Raw genomic sequence first — 24,630 nt, 5'->3', positions numbered from 1 at the left:
TTTTTGTTCAGGAGTGGGAACTCGTGCCGTTATGTGGACAGGCTGTGAGCTGTAACAGTTTGTAAAGCTCGTAAAACCGGAATTAAACGCAAGCGGAGGATTTTTGTTCTCAATCGTGCTGGTAAATGATCTGATCAGGGTTGCATTTTATTGATAATACCACGCAACTCTGAAGTTTAACGAAGTGGAAGCGTTAAAGTGTGGAAGGCAGAGGACTCGTTGGATTCGCCTGTGGATTCATGAAGACTCGGTATGTAAGTTAACGTTAAGTTAACGTCACTGCTGTCCAAGCTCGCACATGTTGGCGTTGGAGCTAATTAAAAAGTGATCATTTAAGAAGCTACGTGTAAGGTAGTTGCATTTTCCTGACTTTAGGTTAAACTGAAGTTAACGTTACTTTCTACAGTTGCGTTAACTTGCTGCCTTTTTTTTAATTTGCATATGTTTTTGGTCTAACTTTTTTAACGTTAACTACTTTACCCTCAGTTGTTTTACGAAAACTATTAGTAAACTCTTATGTAATAACTTCCAGCAGATGACTAATTAACTGTCGACCTTGTTAGCAAGCTGAAGCTAGCTAACGTTAGCTAACTGTGTATCATCCTGCTCCCTCAAAGGGTTTTTTCAGACACTGAAACGTTGTTGGACTAAAAACTTAAGTAGAGTAGCTTCCCAACCATGCAAAACGTTTTCTAAAATGGTCAAGTTTGCTGCCAACACGTTTTGCAAACTTATCAAAGTAATGGGTTGCTATTTAGTTACAGAAGCCTTGTGAACTTAAAGCTGTCACTGATAATGCTAATGTTAGCAGTCCGTTGGCTGAACAGCACTGAAGTCGACCTCCCAGCTTAGTGTGCTGTTAAATGTACCATCAAAATGTTATCAGCGTTGGAGTCTGCGTCAGTAATCAGCACTGCATCAGTACTCTTTGTACCAGTTGATACGAGTTTCACCAAGAGAAACTGTAGTGCACTGACACCATAAACTATTAAATTGCAAATATTTAAGAAAGGGGGTTAATGTTACTGTTCATTTAAAAACATGGCAAATAACGTTATTATCTGCTACCCACTTGGCATGTGGGGATGTATGAACTAAAAAAATATATATATATATATTTCTGCCCATACACTAAAAACCCAATATGGCTTTTCTGCAGAACTATCACACTTTTAAATATTTTTTATGACTGTATTTTGTTAGTTCACATCAGAGCATTGTACATCAGATATACTGTAACTGTCTTATGCAGCGTGTTACAAATGGCCTTAATTCTCACCTTACAGGTCTGGATATAATTCTCAAGATCACAGCTGCAGGCCATTTATTGATGGGTGCATACTGTGAGGCAACACACCAAGAGGACTGGAAATCGTTTAGAAGAGACAGGAACGGTAAAAGAATGAAGACCACCTAGATATTGTTGTAACTGTCAAAGACTATAGTTTTGTTGGAAGTATACACACACACACAAGCATTTGAACTAGCAAATGTGTACCTGGACTAAAAACATAATCAGAGAAACCTGAAAAGTAACGTTGCCGGTTGAAGCTGAACTTCAGAGGAACACCTTGACACAAAGTGATCATTATGAGTGCTGAAGGATATCAGTACAGAGCGCTATATGACTACGTGAAGGAGAGGGAGGAGGACATTAATCTGCATGTAGGGGACATACTGTTGGTAAGCAAAGGCGCCCTGGTGGCTCTTGGGTACACGGATGGCCTGGAACAGAGGCCAGACGAGATTGGCTGGCTGCCAGGCTTCAATGAAACCACTCAGGAAAAAGGGGACTTCCCAGGGACATATGTCGAGTTCATTGGAAAGAAGTGGATCTCTCCCCCCACACCCAAGCCAAGGCCTCTCAGACCCTTACCTGTAGCTCCAGGCTCCTCTAAGGCGGAGACAGACTCCGACTCAGAGCAAGGTGAGTTTAATACCTGACCGCACAACTGTATAACAAGTAATTTTCATTAGCAATTAATCCACCATTTTTTTTTTCTTTTTTGAGTAATTGTTTGGTCTATAAAATGTCAGTAAATAGTAAAAAATGTCCATCAGTTGTTCCCATTATGACATTTTCAAACATTTGACCAGTAGTAAACAAACAAAATAAAAACTTTTGAGAAGCTGCAACCAGTGAATATTTTGCTTTAGACTTATTACACATTCAATCTACTAATTGATTGAAGAATCATAGTTGCAGCTCTAAGTATTCAGGTACAGAACTGGTATATTTTTTCTTTAAGCCTAAAGGTTCTTCTATTTGGGTATCCAGTATAAAGAGTTTGTTGCAACTTTTGTTGTCAAAACTACAGCACAGGAAAGCACTAAGTCAGATTTCTTGCTGATTTTTTGTAATGCATTCTAGCGTTTCGTGATTTTCTGTGATTTGGGGTAAATGTTGTTGTGGTTATTGTCACTGCACTCAACTGCTGGAAACAACATCAATAATAACACCGTTTTGACACAGACACATTCACAGTCAAGGTGAAGGCTGAAAGAAAGAGACAGCTGTGTCAATGAAACATGAAATTTACATTATAAACAGTTCAACTCATTGTATGACAAATTCTTGTTGCAAGGTCCGTTTTTTCAGATCTTTCAGCAACTCTTTGCCTTAATCAGTGAAAGGAGTTTACTAAGTTGTTCCTCTATCCCTCTCTGGTCGTCCACTGACTCCCTGTTGATGACTAGATGTTGAGCGAAAACATAAACAACTCACAGATTCAGGTTAATAAAGTGTGTGAAATTTGCTGATTTTTGCTGAGTTGCAGTCTTTGACAACAAGTAGCTGTCCAGCTGCACTGAATGTGAACCAAGCTCAGTCCCAGAGGACAATGGCGCTGGCGTGTATCCAGGCTTTAGTACACCAGAGCATCTTGTGCCAGCCACATGTTATCAGTGGATATCATCTGTGCTTCTCTGCAAAGCCACATCTTAAGGGAATATAATTCCCTTATCAGTGTTGAGAAAGATGATTAGCTCACTGTATGCTGGTGATTAAGGAAAATTGCTTTTTCTCTGTAAGCCTGTGGGGAACAGCTAGGCTAGCGTTTTTGGGGGGGTTCATATTAGAGTTACGACTAACTTAGCAACACTTGTATGAGGTCAGGACTCTTCAGATGCAGTCAATATGGTTATTGGCAAAGAAATACTGGAGTTCAAAAATTCCTAATTTGGACCCACATATTTACAGCATGAAAATAAAACAACTTTGGAGCTAATGGAAGCTATTTCTTGCAGTTTTGGCAAATGTAGCCAAGCAGTGTTGCCCCATTTCATTTGCAATCTTACACAAAATTAAAATTAAAGATTAATTTCATCTCTTTGTATCTGCTACAGAGACCGATCAAATGTCTTGTCTAAACACATTTGATCAATTGCTGTAGCAGAAACGGAGAGATGAAATTGATCTTTTATTTAACTCACTTGCAAACAAGCAAAAAGTCAGAATATTACTTTAATGTAAGATAACAACAAGAAAACATGTCGAGGCATCTATAAGCAATAATACATTTTTTTTGTTCTCACTATTGCAACACTGACGCGTCACATTTCGTTCAAGCTCTGTGAATTTCAAGATGGTTGCGTGTAAAAATGTCCCTTTGAAATTTGAATCAATGTTACTCCTCAGGCCACAGCTATGAACTGCAATTAAAACTTGCATCTTTTTAAAGATTCTGCGGCTTGCGTGAATGTGCGCCTGAAGCTTTCTGCTCACCTAAAGAGCAGCTGTAGTTGCCAGGTTTCTAGTTTCTACCCGTCTGTGGTACGATTGTGAAATTCTTTGCTGTGGCTAGCAGGGTGAGCGAGGAACTGCATAAAGGGAGCATGTGTTGAATGGCTGTGTTGTGGTAGAGTGGCAGCGCTGAGCCTGGAGCGAGTGTGAATGTAGCACCGGGAGAAGAAAAGTCTCTGTGTCCCGGGCTGTGAGAGATACAGAGAGAGGGGGGAGGGAAGGGGCCCTGAGGTTGCGGGTAAGGGAGAGAGAGCCCCTGTGTTTGCTAAAGGGCCGGTGTGAGGGATGTTGTGCAAAAGGATCAGGACTGGAGCGGAGCCGGGGGCTTGGTAGAGGGGCTGAAGCGGGCGCGGGGTACAGGGTGGGGGCCTTGTGAGGGACTTGGGCTCTGCATGCTCAAGGGAGCTTTGAAGAGGGTCTGAGTGTTTGTGATTTATTGCCCACCAACAAGGGATCTTGCTCCCTTCCTCCTACTCCTCAGCCCCCCCCCCCCTTCTTTAAAAAAAAAATGTTTTGATAGTTCCTACAGTCAGTGCTGGTGGAGGGAAAAGAGGTGGAGAATGTAGGCTTGGAAAGGGGCCTCTCCTCTCTGAGCCATGAGTGCAGCAGATGTGGAGAGAGGGTGAGGGAGAGAAAGAGAAGTGGGCTAGGCTGGGAAACTGTTCCGCCTCATTCCAGCTCTCAGCCTTTAAAACATTAAAGTGTTGCTCCTTTTCTGGGCCTCTCAGTTGAGAGAATGTACATGTGCCTGGGCCCACCAAGTAAAAGGAACTCTGCGGTTGAAACCGATAAAACAAAGCCTCCTCTAACTTCAGCTTCCAGCTCCGTTTGCTTGTTTGATTTCATACAGAAAAGCAGAATTGATTTTATACAAGTTTCAGCTTTTAAGCACTTTTTATATTTGTCAAACTCCTATAAGAATGAAATGCAAAGATGGGAAAATTAAACTTTTCGAAATGTATTTCATCCTCACAATTTCTCAAAACTTTCATGAAGTTATACATTAAATTTCTCAACGTAGTTAATGCATGCCAGGCAGTGTCTTGAGTAAGAATCAATTGGTGTAATCATTATGTTGCTAAAAAAGCAAACTGCTTCCTGCAGTTCAGGAGTACAGTGTCATCCTTGGTAGCTGTTTGTAATGATGGTGTGATTCAGTGACCATGTCGGATATTAACTAAGGTGATGGCTCTGTGGTTAAATGTGTTGCGTGTTTATAATTGCTATTTCTCGTCAAACAGTCTGAGTGAACATACTTCCACATGTTTGAGATAAGTGTGAATAACTGGTTGTTACTGTACATGCTCTCACAAGGTGCAGCCTACAAGCTCAGTCTTGCTTAAGGAAATATTTGATGCCATCGGGCATCTCATCTTGCTCGTCTGGGGCTGATCATTTTGAGTTCAGTTTTGAAGTAACTAACATTTTATTCAACTACAAACAACTTTAATTTCACTAAAAAACAAACACTTAACAAGAAGATTGTTTTCTGTTAAAAAAAAAACTGACTCTTTTTATCACCAGTAAGTACGAAAAGTGAATTTTAAGACTTGTAGTGGAGCTATCATATATTTGCAACAGAGAAACTATGGAACATCCGGTAGTTCACTTTCTATGTGTGAAAGAAAGACATTTTAAAAAGGACCACTGGAAGGAAGAGAGCAGGCTTTACAAAGGAGACAGTCGCAGGGAGAGTAACTCTGCATAGCTGGAGACTGAGATAATGTAGCTCTCCTTCTCTGGGCCTCTTTAGTACTCAGCCTGACATCTGCTGTATTGAACACCCTTTCTGTCAGTGCTGTCAATTTCCTCTCTAAGAATTCACTTCTCCCAGCAGAGTTTTTTATAACGTGATAGTTTGCTGTGATGTAGTGTTCCTCTCTGTGGAACTAAAGGCAGCTGGGCCCAGGAATGTGTTGGCGCTTCTTTGGTGTAGGGGTGCACACAGACTGCATGGTAGACTGATTTTGTAGCTTTGTGATGAATCAGTATTGTGCTAAGTGCTGATTGCAGTAACTTGGTGCACAATGCAACTGGACAATAAATGGTGGCACACTGAATAGGACCCCAGCGATTGCTTTTTTACACTGTCATTGTTACCAGTGTAGATGCTGCTGGTATGAGGCAAAATTTAAGTTAAATTTACTTTTTGAATTGGTATATTATAATTATTGTGAGGTGTTTTGTCACATTTGTTTGCTTTAGTTGCTTTATATCTATCAGCTTGTAATGTTGCCAGCATTAGTCAGAGGTGAGGAGAGTGGCTGCGCAAATCCTCTGTCTGCGAACGTCATGCTCAAGCTGGATTTTGGCGTGTCATAGTTTCCAACATTGGGAGTGTGTCACAGAGGACAGTTTATTAAATGTCAACTTTTCTTTATCCACCTTATTTGTTTCCCCAAACGCACGCTAAAACGACAACACAGACTTGTCTTAAAATCCTAGCAACAGCATGTTAATAGGAATTGCTCACCTTGATTATAGATGTTTGGCTGATTGAAAGTGCAATAAGACACAGGCCTATAACTAGGGCTGCAAACTAACGATTATCTGAATTTCCGATTACGCGTTTTTCTGTAAAACGTCAAAACTGTGAGAACTGCACATCAAAACATTGCAAAAACTCAAGATGTTATATTTTTAATGACCAACCCTCCAAAATGTAAGACAAAGAAAATGAGCAAATCCTCACATTTGAGAATCTGGATTGAAAGAGTATTTGCCAGTTTTGCATGAAAAATTACTTTAATGACAGTTGTAGATCAGTTTGACCTATCAAGGGTTTGTTTTACTCAAACAATTCTTCATCTAACCGGTGCACTGTAAAAATGTTTTAATAATCTATGGTTTAGATCACCGTGTAACCTGGTTATAACACACAGCTGACCTATATGCAAAGCTAGTTTGAGTGGATATCTAAAACTAGTGACACATCCTCTACTGCTGAAAATATGTCCTAATTAAGAAAAACGAGGAGTGGTGTAATTTCAGGGCTCAATAAAATCAGTGTAATTCGATTTTTTTGTGATGGATCCATCAAGAATGCGTGGAATTGTGTGCATGAAAGCGTGCATAACTGTTTCATTACTTGATTGTGTGCAGAGACTGAAGTCTGAATTAGCAAATCTTCTTTACTAGAGTCCAAGCATGTCTGCTAGCAGGATTAAGAAAGAGAGAGAGGGAGAGAGACAGGCTCATATACTTGAAGAAGTGGTGCAATAACACAGAAGTAAGATTAGAGAGGAACGAAAATTCAAGGGGAACAGAACAGTTATGTCAGATATGTGATGTATTAGAAAGGGAGGAGACAAGGTGTACTAGCTGGTGTAGCTAGGTAGTTTCTGTGAGCCTCGTGCAGGGGAGGATTACATAATGCTTTGAAAAAGATCATAAGTTCCTTTTTATAAAGCTCAACTGGAAAATCACTTTCCTACTTTGGGTCATAATGCCAGTCAGTTTTATTAAAAATAGAATACTTCCCTTAAGAGCTTTCTTGTACCTCTCAGTGTGCTAAGAGTCAAAACCAAAGAGCAGTCACAGCACACCCTTTCTGTGTACATCTCACACTACTTATGGCCATGTGTTTTCGCACAGACTTCACTCGGTTAAAAAAATTGGTAGACTATTAACTTGTGTTGCAAGTCGCGGTGGATATTTTACGCACGGACCAGGTAAAGCAGCAGTGAACACACACAGGGTGCAGGTGTTGGTTTCAGTTGTTTGATAGGTTGTGTCATTAATAAGCCGACCTGCGGCTCACCTGCTGCTGTGATAACGGATCGCGGGTGGAAATGTATGGGGGGGACAAGTTCTCAGTCTTTTAGGCGACTTTATAAAACATCCTGCTGATGGAGAAAATGGGGAGAGAGAGGCGGGGCAAGCTGGGGTGTTTACCTGATGTGTAGGTGTATGTGAGTGTGTCAGAGTGTTGGGAGAAGAGAATTCTGAGGCAGACTGTGCAAAGCATACTTAAAAACAATAAGAGTGGTCATGAAAATTTTAGATTATTTTTTGCTGGGGTGGAGGGGGTTTTAAAATCACGATGCCGGCTCAGTGTTGTCTGTGTCAATGTCTGTCAGCCATCGCCGATGGACGATGGCATCGTCTTACCAATTTTGATGTGTCATTAATAAATATTGCATTAGAGAGAAGATTTGAACCATAAAATAGGTCATGTTTCATGTCAAAGGCCTGTCTCAATGCAATATGATTGATATTTTGTATAAAATTAATATTTTAGGGTGTTTTGGGAATTTACTGGTCTGCATAGATCTGACTGTACAGATTCAGGAGCTGCAGACTTGACCAGGTGTTTACATTTTCATTTAAATCAATCTGCATTATGACAATAGCTAGGAAAATATGATGAAGGTGGTAACTGGTTGAATCATCCTTGTATTATGTAGCTAATACTAAAGACTGTGTGTCTTGATTCTAAATACAACACAGGTCTCTCCTTGTGAACTCGTGCATTCAAACTAACAGACAATATTTCAGGTATTACATTTGTGCTTCAGCTACTTGTCTCTCTAACATTTCCTTTTGATTAAAGAGGCCTTATCATTTGTGAGAGTTGTGCTTTGCAAAAACGAGTGCAAAATTGTATTGAAGTAGTAATTACTTTCTATATGTTATGTGGTGTGAATAATACTGATTCACAGTTAATTGCACACCAGGATACTCTGGTGAAATTTGTAGGGTTTGTGATTGACACATGGTCTGCTCTGTATAGGGTTAATTGCCAGGCTGTAGCAACAGTCTCCTCATTGGCTGTTGCTTAGCATTTGCACTGCATCTTCCACCCTGCAGGAGGAGACATTGCCTGCCCTTTTTTTTTACTTCCTTCAGCTCAAAGCTGGATGTTTCATTGATTTATAGCACAAGCAAGCATGTTACAGCATGTTAAGCATTTCACTTGGAAACATGTCAATGAAAAATCTGTGCTTTTCTTGGATGTTTCATGTTGTTGAAGGTCTGAATAATGGTTATCAGCTGAACCCTTTTTTCATAAATGATACTGTTCTGATAATCCACCTTTAAATCTTTGTGCATTGTAACAAGTAATGCACTTGGTGCATCTATAATGTGTGGTCACGTGTGGTGTGGTACTTTCCGTGGGTTATTCATTTTCATTGGCGTGTCTCGGCTAGACCTTTTTCAGACAAGAAGAAACGGTATAACCTGAAAATGCTGGTTACTTGAGTAGGACCTCCTAAATATATCTAAAGTGTGTACTATCTTTAGTGCCTCCGTGGTGCCCCGGCCCTGTCCTGCCCACAGTCTGCAGTTTGTTCGGCTCAGACATACCGTTTCAGCCGGGTAGATTGTCCCCCACACACACACACACACACACACACACACACACACACACACACACACACACACACACACCCCGCAGCAGCAGCTGCATCGGCTTCCTCAACCTGCGGTTCACTAACTGACTACTGACTGGCAGAGGCCTTTTGGGATATCATGAGAAGGTCTGCCAAACATGCAGGCTTGCAGAGACATGTCCAAGGGGCCCCCGTCTCCTTACCCTCCTTTCCCATTTTGCCACAGAAACCAACTTTCATTGAGTCGCATGTGAGGCTCCTCAGCTGTTCTAAACAGAGCAAGACAGCAGTAATACACTGTGTTATTACTGTAGTAACACTGCAGTATTACAAAGAGGATTTGCATTGACATTGCAAACTGGTATTAAGAGGTATTATAATTTTGCTACGAATGCTGGTGTTTCTGAATGTTTACAGCCCACCAGAGTTAACCAGCGTTTCAGCTGCACTCACAGTATACACTCTGAGGTTTGCAGAAAATACTTTCATCTCTTCTGCCATTTGCAAACAGTTCTGAAAGATGTGGTAAAATTGGCTGTACCAGTTTGCTCGACAGCAGTGAAAGCTATCTAGTGATCTAGTTAAATGAACGTAAGTGTTTTTATTTTTTTATGTGTGTTTCCATGGTTAGAAGCTGTCTACATGTTGACTGATTGATCCCATGCCAAAGCAACTCAGAAATCATCACTGATAGCTAGAAACATTTCTGCCATATTTCATCTGCTATGCGATACAATTCCATTGGTGCCCAAACTATCACATCGTTGACAGTACCAAGAAGCAACTCTATCTCCGGCCTGGCCTGTGTCACTCATGGGTCAGACACAGACACAGTAAATAAACACAAACCTTTGCATCACTTTTAAGAATTGCAAGAAGAAGAAGAAATGCAAGGCAGATGCTCTTAAACTTATGTATTGTTGCTTTTGAGTTTTAAAAGTGTTAACGGTTTCCAAAATGCCACATTTATAAGCATCTTATAAAGAGTTAAGTTTGTCGGGAATGTTATCTACTAATCTACCACAGGATTTTGCAGTCGGGGAATTTGGGTGGCGTTTAAATTTACTTCAGGTTGTGAATTGAGTTTCTCAGAAAGAGGTTGGCTGCCGAATGGCATCTGTGTTAGATATCTTGTCTGGGAGAAAGGTTACACTTCCAAGGTGTGCGATGGCAGCACTGCGTGTCTTGATCTCTATTTAGGGAAACTCTGGTGTTCCATGTCAGAGTTCACTGCTTCTGAGAAAACCCCCCTCCAGCTTTGCATTTCCAATAATGTCTTCCAGATGACCAGTTGTCTTACATGGAGTTCTGTGTGTTCTGTGGTTAGAAGGACTTTGGCAAGCCCGTTACTTCACACACAACATGGCAGCCTAAAGGATGTGGATTTGGATAAAGTTGTTCGTTATTTGCCTGATTGAACACTCTTTGGTGGAAGTGGGGTAGCTCCTTGGTAATGACAAGCGTGCATGGATCAATGGGGAGAAGTAGATGGCCCGTTTTAATGCCTGATTCAAAAACTTTAATTATTTTTAAGGTAGAAAGAAAAATATGGTCACCAGAAAGGGTTCCATTCATAGTATTTCAGCATTTTGAGGGTCGAACAGTTGAGCCTTTCAGAAAAGTGCATTTTCGAACTACGCCTTTGCAAATCCAAATAAAATCCTTGCCAACCCCTTCATCCTTTCATGTCCACACCTGGATGCAAAGTTCTAAAGGAAACATGAGTAAAAAAACTCAGACCTGGCTTACCTCATATCACAGGGTATTTGCTTAGCTCCTTGGTCCACCAAACCCCAACTTCAGTGCTCAGCACCTCCTGTTCTTCAATCAGGCTGTTGTAAATGCACACCTTTTTACTTTTAAAGGCAGTCCTTTGGTCTCGTACCTGCTTCCCTTTGAAGTTCTGAGTAGTTTGTAAGTCATGTGCCTAATCAACCTTTGCTGGTTCAGATGAATTGCAGCCTTTGCAATTTAATCACACATGAACATTTATCACAACTTCTGATTATTAGCAGACAATGTCATTTTTTTATTGGCCACACCCTAATTTTTGCCAGCATTTGCTCTCTATTGAATTTGCTGATATGAAATTGGAACTTGCCTAAATAGTGTACAAAATAAACCTCTTCATTGTCACCACTCACCTCAGAAAGAAATGCCCCAAGTGAAATCTCCTTAGAGCCATTATCAAAGCAACCAGAAATATGACACAATATCCTCTTAGTAAAGATTGTGTCACTGTTCACACAAAGCACATTTGTATTTTCACTATATGGAAGATGCTTATACATTTTGCATGCATGTGTGAGGAAAAACTGCTCTTAGGTGTGTTTCGTCATGCATCACTTGCATTTCTGTTAGTGTTATTCTTTCATCATTATTTGCAGTCATCCCTCAAAGGAATTCCCTATAATATACTGTGACGTCATGATACAAAATGATAATTATGTCTAGTAAAAATACCAAGCATTGCATAGTTAGTGCTGCTCATCTGTTAGGACGTGATGCTTTTCTTTGTCTTATGTGATAATAAACTAGTATATTTATTAAGAAATTTGATTGCATCACCTCTAGTTTTTCACAATTTCCTGACTTGTCATAGAAAAAATAATGAGTCAACTAATATGGAAATAATCTGAAGATGAGTCTGTAATGAGAATAATAAATAAATCGCAGCCCTACTGCTAAAGACTTTGTACAACTAAATCTTTGACTTCTCTCTGACAGGTTAGGTTGGTAACTTATGCAAGTTAAGCCTGTTTTTTTTTTTATCCTTTTGGAAATCACCTTTGTTGACAGTCTGTTTTCCCCTCCAGGTTTCTGTGTGCTGGACTTGACGGAACAGTTTTCCCTTCCAGAGACTGCTCCGCCCTTGCTCACCGGACTGCTTGAAGCTATTGAGAGGAAAGGTGAGGAACTTCATATCACTCACCTTGACTGCACTTGAGTTTTTAATGTTGACTGTTAACACTGACGTGTTTATTTATTTTTTTAAACCACATTTGACTGTGTGACTAATGTGACCTGTTACACAGAACCAAATGAGTCAAATGTAACGTAACAATGTGTCTGGCTGATTATTTGCAGGTCTTGATAATCCCACTTTATATCGAACATTTACTGCTGGTGGTGGACTTGAAGTCAGGCAGTGTTTTGATTGTGGTAAGTAGCTTTTCTTATCACCCCAACCTATACGAAGCCTTGTATGTTTCAAAAAGTTAAGCGAGGGAGACAAATACAGAAAAGAGGAAGTCTGACGCAAGTGGTGATGACAAACCAAGTTAATGTAATGAGGTGAAAGATTTGCATGTGTACGTGTACAGTATGTTCAAAATAACAGAAAGGGACATGGTTTGTGGAGGCCTATACTGCGTCCATGGTTGCATCTCCATATGCATGATATAGTTTTGCAGATTGTACATGAGCATGTAATTAAAGATTTCACTGTGCAGGAAGGAGTTTTTAAGCACATGTTGTTTTGCACTTCAGATTCTCCCTCACCAGAACTGGATCAGTTAGAACTTCCAGTCCTGTGTGACGGTCTACGCAGGTACCTGCAGGATCTCCCCCAGCCCATCATCCCCACTGCAATATATGCTCAGCTGGTCCACACTGCCAAAGGTGAGAGCAGACGACCCGGTGCACAGATTCAGTGATCATTTGTGAACCTAACCTAAAACAGTGCTGACGTGATGCACTCATGCTGTTACTGAACATTGAGTACTTTGCACAGAAAACCACAAGACTCAGTCATTACCCTTTGGCCCTCAAAAAAGACTTGTATAAAAGAATGAGACCTTTAGGACATACAAGACTTTTAGAAAAGCATGTAGTAAAGGATGTAATTAGTGCATTTTGTCACTTTCTTTTAACATATGCCTGGTCTGTCTTGCTTTCTCTGTTGCAAGCACAGACAAAATTTTCACACCACACACTGCATTCTCTTGCTGTCACATGGCCAGAAACAGGATATATGTGGTTAATAGGAACTAAAACAAGCATGTAGGTTTATCTCTAGCATCTCTAAGCAGCCAATCACCTGTCAGTGTACCTTACACTCATTGTCAACCACACAATCTCTCTGCGGTTTCCAACCCTAACTGCACATGACGCTTTTTTTCCACCTCTTCATTCTTTAAAGACGCAGCTTTCGTTTATGCTTCTTGATCTTCAACTGAGTTAAGCTTTGACGCAGGATCAGTTTTCACATCTGCCTCACTGACCTCCCGGCCGTTCTCATCTGTTTCAACAGAGGTGGTGAATCCTGCGGAATGTACCCAGCTGCTACGTTGCATTGCCAGCACCCCAAGCTTGCCTCCCCAATACTGGCTAACACTCCAGTGTCTTCTAAGGCATTTCGCTAGAGTGTGCCAAAACAGCTCCAAGAACCTGCTCAGCGCCAGAGCCCTGGGCGAGATCTTCAGCCCTGTGTTTTTCAGACAACAGGCTACCAGGTGGGTGTCTGAGCAGCCGGTGTCATCATGCCTCACTCCTGCAAAGATGGACTCAGGCAGCAGACAGACGAGTGTGCAGGCTCAATCATGCAATACTGAGACACACAGACTCTCAAACATGCACATTTGCAGACACTCGCATTCAGGCAGTCTCACCCACTGTCGGAGCGAAGTCTGTCAAGCATTCATGGGTTTCAGCTGTACACAGATATAGGTTGGAGCTTTTCTACTTACCAGCTGTGCTGTGCAATTAAAGTAGCTAAGCCTGAATTACCATCAGATTGAAACCAGCACAGAGCAACTAGAGCAGGCTGTAAAACATACTTTATTTAACTTGCCTTTTCTCTCCCCGCACCACCACAGTTGTGAACCCAGCTTGGATGCTCACATCAAGATCATTGAGATTCTGGTGACCAGTGAAGGGAGTGAAAGTCAGACAGCTCCAGGTAGTTAACTACTTAATTTTTTTCATCCACAAAGGGTTTAAATGCTGTTTGGTTTTTTTTGTTTGTTTTTTTTTGCATTGCATTTCTACTGTTTTGTAAGGAATGTGTGGTGCATTTAATTACTTGATGCATGAGAACATGAGTGTATGTTCTGCAGGGTCTCAGCGCTGCAGAACATGAACTAAACACCTCTAGTATTAATAGCTTGAAGAAAGGTGTTGAGACTTGCAACTGCTGCATTTATAGAGGGCCACTGGGTACACAGTGGAGGTAAAATGCTGACTTTGTATGGCGAAAGCAAGTTGAGAATACTTTATCATGTACTGGTCAGTGGATACAGGTGTAAGACATTTCCTGATCTTTGTTGCAGAACAGTGAAGAGCTGCAGCTACTTTCTGGTTTCACAGTAAATGAAATGTTGCACAAGGTTTCAATAAGGCTTTGCTGGATACAGAGTAAATCTTAATTATTATAATAGTTGTTGATTTTGTGTCTGTATGACTTCTGAAGTTAGGTGCATGGTGGACATGATTACTAGGTTAGGTATGAATGCCAAAAATTGATAAAATCTCATTTGACATTCTGGTTTCCTTCTCAGGACTTATTTTTTCTGTTTGGTTTTGTTATTAGGTGGTAAAATGTCAAACAGAGCTGCACAAAGTCACTGTTCATGGCCGGTACAGTGGTAGTCTGCATAGAAGAAGGTAGCTTTGTGTGTGTGTGTGTGTGTGTGTGTGTGTGTGTGTGCGCGCGCGCGTGTGTGCGTGGTGCATTGCGTGGCACAGTTATGCTTTTACAGGTCTAGTTAAAAGCTCTGTCGTTGGCTGGCCCAGAGGCCCAGGACTGGCTGTGGCTGTTTAAACATTTTATTACCTGTTAGGTCTATTTATAAAGTTCCTGTGCATGGGCCATGCTCAGCTGTCTGTAATTTGCACCTGCGGGAGCACTTTGGCAGTGGGATGGAGTGATGGATTGAAGGGCGGCCCGGCAGGCGGGCGAGACACAAACCCCGATATACCTTTTTATACTTCTTTTAACACACATGTGTGAACATAGAGCAAAGTTCAGGCATGCCAAGCTGATTTCAGTCACCTGTCTCATACAGATAAGAGTGTGTGTGTGTGTGTGTGTGTGTGTCCTCCCAGTTACTGTGTGCCTATTTTAAGTAAGCGACAAAAGGCCCACTTAGATTTGGTTGGCTGGAAAGTCGGCCTGCTCCACAGAGCGCTTCTTGTTAACTCAGAGCTGCTTCCAGTTTCTAAGGCCACTCTCCTCCCGTCCTGCGTTCTCCCTCTGCCTGGATCCCCACATGTCCCCTCCCCCCCCCACCTCAAAGTGCCCACCTCAGCAAATATTTGAAACTTTGCAAGTTAATCATAAGACTGAACACCCCCGCCCACCTCCTCCTTTACAAACAGAAAGAAAGGGAGTGACCAGAGAGACGGGGGAGAGAGAGAGAGGTACTGGCACGAGTGGCTGCTTTCAGAACAGGCTGCACTGACACCAGAGCAGCTACTGCTAATCATTAACTACCTGCCTCCACGGCAGCAGGCCTGACAGACAGACAGAGAGAGAGAGAGAGACCCCTTTACCTCACTCGCAGCAGGAACTGAGCAGCCAGACAGTCGCATGTTGCACCTGCCTCACGTCGAGCGGATTACCTGGATTTTGTTAAGAAGCACATAAAGCCTTTTTAAGAATTAAAAAAAAAAGCCACATCCAGCTTCTCAGTGGCCTAAACTATGAAATGGAACTTTACTGGAGGACTTGAAAGTAACTCTGTTGGATTTAATTTACCTTTTGGGAATAAAAGAGAAGCTATAAGGAAGAGATTGTTGACTCATCAAAACATGCACAACTTGCAATGTAAGTTTAAAGCTCTACATCTTTTGTTTTAAAGGGGGGAAAAAAAACACTTTTCTAGTTTTGTCACACAAATGTGGAACAGTGTGTTTGTACTGCTTCTGCCTTCAAGCTATAACGAAAAGGGCCACATGGGTAGAATAAGACAAGTACCACAGCTTAAGAAAAGACGAACAAGAATAATAGGTTTTTGTTTTCTTTTAGCCTCCAGTCATATCTGTCAGCGAACAGTTTAGCCTAAAGTTGCAGCTCATGCTGTATAGTTATGAGCTATTCCTACTGACCGCATAGATACTTCTGCGTTACTCTCAAGTTAATGAATCTTAAGAGTTCAGTGAAGATTTTCAGTTTGGACCTTACATATTCTCTACAGCTAGTGTATGGCCACAGTGGAGAAGGGCAAGTTTATGTTAAATCAAACAAGTATTTTTAAACCAGACAGACAATTATTGTCGTATCATGGATTTTCTGTACAATTCTTAAAGAAAGTTCCATTTAATTTAGGTCACAGTCATGTCATGAGTCACTCTCATGTTAAACATTTTTCCAGGACACTGAGTTGTAGGTAATGTAATCAGTATAGGTTCTTCTTAAGAGTTAGGGTTAGCTGCGCCTAAGCTGAACCTAGGACGTTCCACTTGAATCCTTATACCTTACCAAGAACTAGGTCTATTTTAATTTCACTCAGGAAATCAAGGGAGCTATCTCTGTCATGCCGAGTGTCACGCTGTGGGATTACAGGCGTATTTCAGAGCTCTGGGTGCCACTGACTGGGCCAAGCATTATAATTTAGCTGCGTACGTGCTGCTGCAGCAGAGCTGGCTTTGTCTGAGTGCCAGCAGTGGGACGGACTAAACCCCCGCACGACACATGCAGAGAGGAGGGGCCGAGCAAACCTGCAGGAGAGCGAGCAGCCAAGCTCGACAGAGAGAGAGGGGATGACAGAGGAAAAGCATGGAACAGGCTGCCGGTCCTTCCCCGCCCCTCTGCTAGTGGAGAGATGCTGCACGTTGGCTTTTAAGATGGACGCATACTAGGACATACCGCTGGATGCTGCAGGGAGAGTTATGAGTGATTTCGCTTTTATCTGCGGTGTTGTAAAGAATTGAAGCAGGGAGGTAAAAGATTTCAGAATGACCTCATCGCTCTCGGGAAATTAAAGATGCAGGAGTGGTTGGTGACAGACCCCCTGTCTGATTGGCTGTGGTAAGTGATGTAACACGTTACTGAGCAGGCTGCCCTTAATGGCTTTTTCAAATGGGTGTTAAGGTGGACATTAAAAAACAGTTTATTGTGCAGGTTTTTGGAGTTAGTCAAATATGCAAGCTGTCTTTCTGTAGAATTTAGTCTGTGGAGCTGTTTCCAAGATACTGTCAAGACTAGATAGTCCACTTGAGTGTTTTTTAGAATTAGAAAATTCTAGTAATCCTGAGATGAAATGTGATCTGATTAGAAGGCAGACGTGCTGAGAAGTGTAGCGGAAACATGTGCTGTGGTTAAAATGGTAGGCGGCATTTTGCACAATTGTAGTTGTCTGGCAACCATGAACAGTGCTGGCGGTCTCAGTGAGCAAAGTCCTGCAAGGTCCATTTTAGCAGAAAGGGTGTTAATGCAGAGGAAGTGAACAAAGGCAGCGCAGATTTGTGGGTTAAAAATAGCTCTGCTGTAGCTAGTGTCTGCTTGCCACTGCTGATTTAAGATTTCTTTTTAGAGCCACAGAAGCTGTTGCTTGCGCCGATGAGTCCATCACTTGATTTTCACAAGTAGACGTCATGCAAATCTGACTCTTTGTGCCACTTTTAAGCTGCAACAGGAAAAGGAGATTTAGTGATCGGAGGGAATGATAATTTTCTTAACAGAATCTGGTCATTTAACGATTAAACTCTATGGTGAGCTTTGCAATAATAAATTTTACTGTTTTTTTTTTTTTTTATTATAAAATGCATTTTAAATATTTGTTTTCCTCTTTAAAGAAATCCATAAACTTGCTGGTGGAACAGTATTGCCGTATTTGCAGCTTGGAATATTTATAGATATCTCCTTTTTCTTGAATGGAATTCATTCTCCCTGACTCATCCCTCCCTCATGCTTCCTTTCCCCTCCCACCGCCCTGGCATTAACCCCCTCACTGTCGGAGAGGGCAGCGTTTTTTTCATCCCTATTTAATCAATGGGTAAAAAAAAAAAGGATGAGTCAGAGTTAGTGTGTGTGTTTCCCAGCATCTGCAAAGAGCTTGATTCCCCTGAAATTATTAAATCGATTCAAATAGTGTAGTGGATCTCAAATTTGGTGTTGTATTTTCTGCAGCTTTAAAGAAGGAAAAACAAAATAAATAAATGTTAATCGTAACGGGTCAGAAAATCATCCATTTAATTCAAAATGTAAACACGAGCACGTACAGGCTCCAATCACATCGCAGTACGTCTGTTTACATTCTGTATTCGCTCCTCTTGTTCCCACAGCTCTACCTCCGAAGCCACCCAAGCCCACATCTGTGACTAACAACGGTATGAACAACAACATGGCTCTACAAGACGCCGAATGGTACTGGGGAGACATCTCAAGGGAGGAGGTCAATGAGAAACTGAGGGACACTGCGGACGGTACGTTTCTGGTGCGAGACGCATCTACAAAAATGCACGGAGACTACACTCTGACTCTGAGGTAAGCCATCCTTCTCCTTTCACTTTGAAACCATTTCCTCTTGTCAACCATCTTGTATTTATTTTTGTCAGTTTCTTTAACCAGTGTTGTTGCTATTTTTTGGTTTCCTCTATAGGAAAGGAGGAAACAACAAGCTCATTAAGATATTCCATCGGGATGGGAAGTACGGCTTCTCAGACCCTCTGACATTCGGCTCTGTCGTTGAGCTCATCAACCACTATCGCAACGAGTCACTGGCGCAGTACAACCCCAAGCTAGATGTCAAGCTGCTGTATCCAGTCTCCAAACACCAGCAGGTCAGACGGCCGCTTCATCTGAACTCGCACGTTTACGCATTTGCTTATGTTTAAGCAATTTAACCACAACTTCTTATCTCGGTTGTGAATATTTTTTCAGGATCAGGTGGTGAAAGAAGACAACATTGAAGCTGTGGGGAGGAAGCTCTGCGAGTACCACCAGCAGTACCAGGAGAAGAACAAAGAGTACGACCGCCTGTACGAAGAATACACCAGAACTTCACAAGTGAGTACCATCCACATCCAAACACGCGATCAAGAATGTTACTGCAGTGTTCATACGACATGTACTAATACTGTGCCCCTGCGTCCAGGAAATCCAAATGAAAAGGACGGCTATAGAGGCTTTTAATGAAACTATAAAGATATTTGAGGAGCAGTGCCAAACACAAGAGCGGTACAGCAAGGAGTACATTGAAAAGTTCAGGAGAGAAGGCAACGACAAGGAGATCCAGAGGTAAGAATGTGCCACACTTTTACACCAGCTGTGTAAAAGATGCAACAGAAGCGGATAATAAAAATTAAATTGTGTGCAAAACTCATGCTTCTTTGTCACTTTCAGGATTATGGGCAACTACGAGAAGTTAAAGTCCCGAATAAGTGAAATCGTAGACAGCAAGCGCCGACTGGAGGAAGATCTGAAGAAACAGGCGGCCGACTACAGAGAGATCGACAAGAGGATGAACAGCATCAAGCCCGACCTCATCCAGCTCCGCAAGACCAGAGATCAGTATCTCATGTAAGTACGGTGCCGTGGCTGCTTCAGAAACTAAAAGCTTCCCTTTGTAGAAACTCAAAATGGCTCTGCCCTGGTTTCTCACGTCCACGTGTTTCCTCCTCTCTCGTTAGGTGGTTGACCCAGAAGGGAGTCAGACAGAAGAAACTCAACGAGTGGCTCGGTATCAAGAACGAGAACACAGAAGAGTGAGCATCCATTTTAACTTCAACAAATTCACTGACATGAGACACAAATGCCTTTTGACCTCACGACTTACTTTTGTGCGCTTTTGTATTTTCTAGTCAATACTCTATGGTGGACGACGACGAAGACCTTCCTCATCACGACGAGCGATCCTGGAAACTGGGCAACATCAATCGACTACAGGCGGAGGCTCTCCTCCAGGGCAAGAGAGACGGAACATTCCTGGTTCGAGACAGCAGCAAAGCAGGATGCTACGCCTGCAGTGTTGTGTATGTATCAGCCTGCGTGCTTTTTTCACACAGCCGTTAGAGGATAGGTTCGGTCTTTAAATGATAGTCAGGTAAACGCTGCTGTAATCATTCCTCCTGTTCATACTGCAAAGTAATATCGCTTCCTAAAAATTTCAGTGGTGCTTCTGACTTGACTTCAACAAATCAAGTCGATGTCTTCTAAAGTTAATTTTTTTTGGGGGACAAAATTCCCTCTTCTTGTTCGTATCCAGCAGGGGAACACAAAGAGGAGAATTTATACTTTATAAGATATTGACTCGATTCGTCTAACTCTCACTGTTGAAGCCTGACATTAGCTCCAGGTAAGTTTGTAATATGTTTTTGCACAAAACAAGGAGGAATGATTACAGCAAGTAAAAACCTACCTTTAACAGCTGATCCAGATATTCGAAAAGAGCGAGCGGTTTAGTCTGTAAAGAAAGGGGCGGTCAGAAAGAAGACTTTTATTGACTGTTGTCTTCTCTTTGCAGAGTGGAAGGCGAGGTGAAGCACTGCGTCATCAACAAGACCCCCTCAGGTTATGGCTTTGCCGAGCCGTACAACCTGTACAGCTCGTTAAAAGAACTCGTACTCCACTACCAGCACACGTCTTTGGTCCAGCACAATGACTCTCTGAATGTGACGCTAGCGTACCCGGTTTATGCCCAGCAGAGGCGGTGAGGACCCGGATAAATACACACATGGACACAAGAAAAGGCCTCATGGGAGTTGGAGATACGTGTCCTCAGACTCCATGATTAAGAAGAGGCTCCGTTTGCCGAAGTCAGACTTGAAATCAGAGGAAAGAAAGGCGCCGTACAGCCTGAAACATTTCAGTGACTTTGCCTGACCATGAGGCTGAGGCGAGTCTGAATGTACATTTTTCTCTTTTGCTTTTTGTGGGAGCACAGAATCAAGCAGACTGCTGAACCCTCCCCCAGCAGAGGACATTTGAGGCCTTTTCCTAACGGTGCTTGTTCGTTTTCAAAGCTTTACCAGCCGGGAATGTCTAATCGCAGCAGATAAACTCTTCAAATGGAACTGTACCCACCGGCCACAACTTTGTTTTTCCACTTTTGTTTTTTCCTTTCACGTCATCTGTGTGTGTGTGTGTGTGTGTGTGTGTCTGTGTTTCTGCACAAGTGTTTCTGTGTATGTGGCTGTGAGTGAGTGTGAATTGTCCATGTGACCAAAACTCATAGAATCAGGAAAGCTGTGTGAGACGTTGGTGGGCTGTGTAACACATACGCTTGTGTTAACTGTTGAGTAGCAGACCGTGGGGTCTGCTAATATATGTAGCAAAATGGCACTTTTTAAACAAAGTTTAATTTTTTTTTTTTTTTTTAAAAGACTCCTATGGACTTTTATCAGAAGAGCAGAGAGCCTTCTTACTGTTGAGCATTATAGCGCAGAAGTAAACTTGATCTTTACTGTGGGCAGGTGAAACTATGAATGGACTATTTCGTGTACATATGTGAAAAGTCGTGAATCAAAGTGCACCATACCAAAAAGGATCAGTTCCTGTTTAGTTCTGTTCTGATCTGCTATGCAATTCTTTCTCCATTATTTCTTCAGAATTGTGTTTTATTCTAATGCAACCCACAATATAAGCTTGTTTTATTGCTTGAAAAGTATCTTTTCCTGTGTAAATATCCAAGAGGATATTTTGTCAAAATGCCAAGATAATAATAGCAACATACACTTTATTTTAACAACTGGTATAAGATGGAAAAGATGAGTATTTTATTAGTGTCTTTCCTATTTTTTTTTTTTTTTTTTGGCTTCAAACTAATGTTCTTCTCAGGCAGAGCCTTTTGAGTATTTGAGCTGCTTCAGTCACAAGTACTATTTCTTACAGAGCTAAGCAAAGCATACATGCAGTTCTTTGTTGAGACGGACAAAGAAAGGTCGAGCACTCAGAGAATGGCATGATGGGATTGTACAACTGTCGTCAACCATCACCACGAACACAACAGTATAGATTTATTTTGTTATAAGATATATGTTCCCACATGAGAATATATCAAAAGCAGACTGGTGTGTTCAACTGATGGATATTGTTATTAAAGATCAATATACGTTGTCCACTTAGTATTTTTCTGTATCAGAAAATCACTGTGTTTACATAGGAGGATTAGCTCATTTCAGATCTGTCTGTAATTTCATGTTTCAAGAGGACAACATGTGCCAGTGGAATCCATGACAGAAACATTTTGCCACAGCTCAAATGCATTTCTTTCCTCGTCTTTATTCTAGCTTATTACAAGCCCAATGATTCAAGTGATTCAAGGAACAAACCCAGTGGACTGGTAATTATGATCAAAAATATTTTAGATTAAGCTTTTAGAGAAAAAACAACTAGCAATTGGAAAACCTCGTTAAGTCTAAATGATGTGAAAAATTAAATCACTCGAATGACAAAATGTCTTAATAATGCATGTATTTTACAATCCTAGATCTACTTGCCATTTATTAGTTTAGATGACACTTTAGTCCCACACCAAAATTTAGTCATGGCACAACTTCTTTGTCTACATGTGTATAAACAGGTTTATGACGACAGCTAAGCCTCCACTCGTGTCACTTCCTGTCAAAAGAAATGTGGATAATCAATTATGTCAACCGTTTTGAGAGAAACGCTGCGTGAACTATGACTACAGGGGAAAAAAAAAAAAAAAAGCCAGCACAGAAACACTTAGTGTTTAGTTTCTTTGCGTATTATTATTCTTACACCCCCATGGCAGAACTGTCCTGCAGCTTGAGCAAGCTACTACAATGTATTTTAGATGTATTTGGTCAGATTACTCATCCAAGATTAAATTCTTAGCTCACTGATAGAAACTGTCATTTGTCCTAGGTTTTATCACTTCTTTGTCATGTCTACTAGATAATATCAGACATTTGTTTTACTAGAAGTCTGATTTTATTTACCTCCCTAACAGCTGCTGGCATGAACTTTGTTTCAAATTGTCAAAAATGTTCTTTGACAAAATGCACCGTTATTTTCTCTGCCCCAATTCTGGGTTGTATGATTATTTTAGGTGTCTCTTTTTTTTATTTTTTATTTTTTTATTTGCTCATCTTTTTGTGGGTGTCCCCAGACATAATGATTGGATTGAGATTTACCAGTGTTTCCCAGTTTTGCTTCAAATCTGTATTGGGCTTTGTTAAAATTGAATTAAAACACTTCTTTTTAAGAAACAAGTCTTGTTATTGGATTAAATGTGCAACGTTAGTCGGTCGCCACATGTCTCAACAACTATTGGATGGATTGCCATTAAATTTTGTTTGTGATCCCAACTTTTCCTCTAGCGTCACGCTGAGATTGTTGTTTAAGGCTTTTAGGCAGCTAACAATTACTTTCATTATTGTTTAATTTGCCAATTATTTTCTGGATAAGTAACTTTTTGTCAGAAACAAAAGTGAAAAATGCCTGTAATGTTATATTCCATGGTGATGTCTTTAATATTGCTTGTTTTATTCAACCAAAGACTAAGAATTATTTTAATTATCCGTTACTTTGCTAATTATTTTTTCAAATAATTGTTTGTATCTTAAATATCCAAAATAGTGAAAAGATGTCCGCCGCATCCCTGCGTCTTAAATTAGTCCAAACAGCAGTCTTAAACCCAAAGAAATTCAGTTCACTATCACCGTTTAAAAAATTAAGGGTAGTGTTGTAGTCAAGACCGCCCAAACCGAGACCAAGTCAAGACCAAGACCGTGGGAGAGCGAGACAGAGTCAAGACCAAGACCAGTTCCCCACATTACATGACACACAATAAAATGTGGAATGAGATCATAGGTCCTTCACAAATTTATCTGAAAAATCTACATTCCCATTAAAACACCCACATCAAACACTTAGAGCTAAAATCAATATAAGTATAATCTTACCATCGCGGGGTGGGGGGACGTTAACGGTAACGGTTATTGGTTGCATTTGAAGCAATACGGACAATGCAATAGCAATTTGATGTTCCCAAAGTTGTGGTCTTGACTGGTCTTGAAATAAAATCCTGAGTCCTCAATGTCTGAGACCGAGACAAGACCGAGTACAAATGCGGTCGAGTCCGAGACGAGACCAAGACCATCAAAAAGTGGTCTTGACACCAAGACCGGTCTTGAGAACTACAACACTAATTAAGGGAACACCTAATCATCACAATATAACATCAAGTCAATTAAACTTCAGGGATATCAGTCTGTCCAGTTAGGTAGCATGAACAATTGCACATCAGCATGATTTATCAGCGAAATCTGATGTGACAACAGGTACACTGGAGAGGCAACAGCAAGACAATACCCAAAAAGGGAATGGTTCTGCAGGTGGTGGCCACAGACAGTTACTCTCTCCTCATTCCTCCTGACTGATTGCTCTCTAGTTTCAAGTTTTGCTAGTGTCCTGGTCACTACTGGTAGCATGGGGAAACCTGCAGCGCAGGTAGTCCAGCACCTCCAGGATGGCGCTGTCACAAGAAGGTTTGCTGTGTCTCCCAGCACAGTCTCAAGAGCATGGAGGAGATACCAGGAGACTGGCCGTTACACGAGGAGAGCTGGACAGAGCCGTAGTAGGACCGGTATCTGCTCCTTTGTGCACTGCCAGAGTCCTAAAAAATGACCTCCAGTGGTCTACTGGTG

At 41.4% G+C, this 24,630-nt stretch overlaps 1 protein-coding gene across 4 annotated transcripts; it reads left to right on the top strand.

Moving 5' to 3' along the window:
• On the top strand, window positions 1-23,190 carry pik3r1 (phosphoinositide-3-kinase, regulatory subunit 1 (alpha)). 4 transcript variants are annotated; one of them, XM_038733022.1, is made up of 15 exons: window positions 1-250; window positions 1,287-1,927; window positions 11,892-11,984; window positions 12,163-12,237; window positions 12,565-12,696; window positions 13,328-13,529; window positions 13,893-13,975; window positions 18,301-18,502; window positions 18,618-18,798; window positions 18,899-19,024; window positions 19,113-19,255; window positions 19,361-19,537; window positions 19,648-19,722; window positions 19,819-19,989; window positions 20,481-23,190. In XM_038733022.1, the coding sequence occupies exons 2-15, from the start codon at window positions 1,591-1,593 to the stop codon at window positions 20,668-20,670; spliced, it is 2,187 nt and encodes a 728-aa protein (XP_038588950.1). In that variant the 5' UTR covers window positions 1-250; window positions 1,287-1,590; the 3' UTR covers window positions 20,671-23,190. The 4 variants fall into 4 exon arrangements, with proteins under 4 accessions (XP_038588950.1, XP_038588951.1, XP_038588952.1 ...); XM_038733023.1 differs by having other exon boundaries at window positions 1-254; XM_038733024.1 differs by lacking the exons at window positions 1-250; window positions 1,287-1,927; window positions 11,892-11,984; ... (2 more) ...; window positions 13,328-13,529; window positions 13,893-13,975 and adding an exon at window positions 15,472-15,841.
• The last annotated feature ends 1,440 nt before the right edge of the window (window positions 23,191-24,630 follow it).

This window comes from Micropterus salmoides, unplaced genomic scaffold, assembly GCF_014851395.1.
Source record: "Micropterus salmoides isolate LMB-PRFRI ecotype aquatic unplaced genomic scaffold, ASM1485139v1 Ms_hic_scaffold_20, whole genome shotgun sequence".
Taxonomy (NCBI): Eukaryota; Metazoa; Chordata; class Actinopteri; order Centrarchiformes; family Centrarchidae; genus Micropterus; species Micropterus salmoides.
This window is presented reverse-complemented; position numbering and strand designations above follow the sequence as displayed.

Bases quoted from the DNA above. Each gene is read 5' to 3' on its own strand.
- pik3r1 (XM_038733022.1), top strand. From the start codon at position 1,591: ATGAGTGCTGAAGGATATCAGTACAGAGCGCTATATGACTACGTGAAG. The intron at 12,697-13,327 runs GTGAGAGCAGAC...CTGTTTCAACAG, and splicing joins GCTGGTCCACACTGCCAAAG to AGGTGGTGAATCCTGCGGAA. The intron at 19,025-19,112 runs GTGAGTACCATC...CCCTGCGTCCAG, and splicing joins AATACACCAGAACTTCACAA to GAAATCCAAATGAAAAGGAC.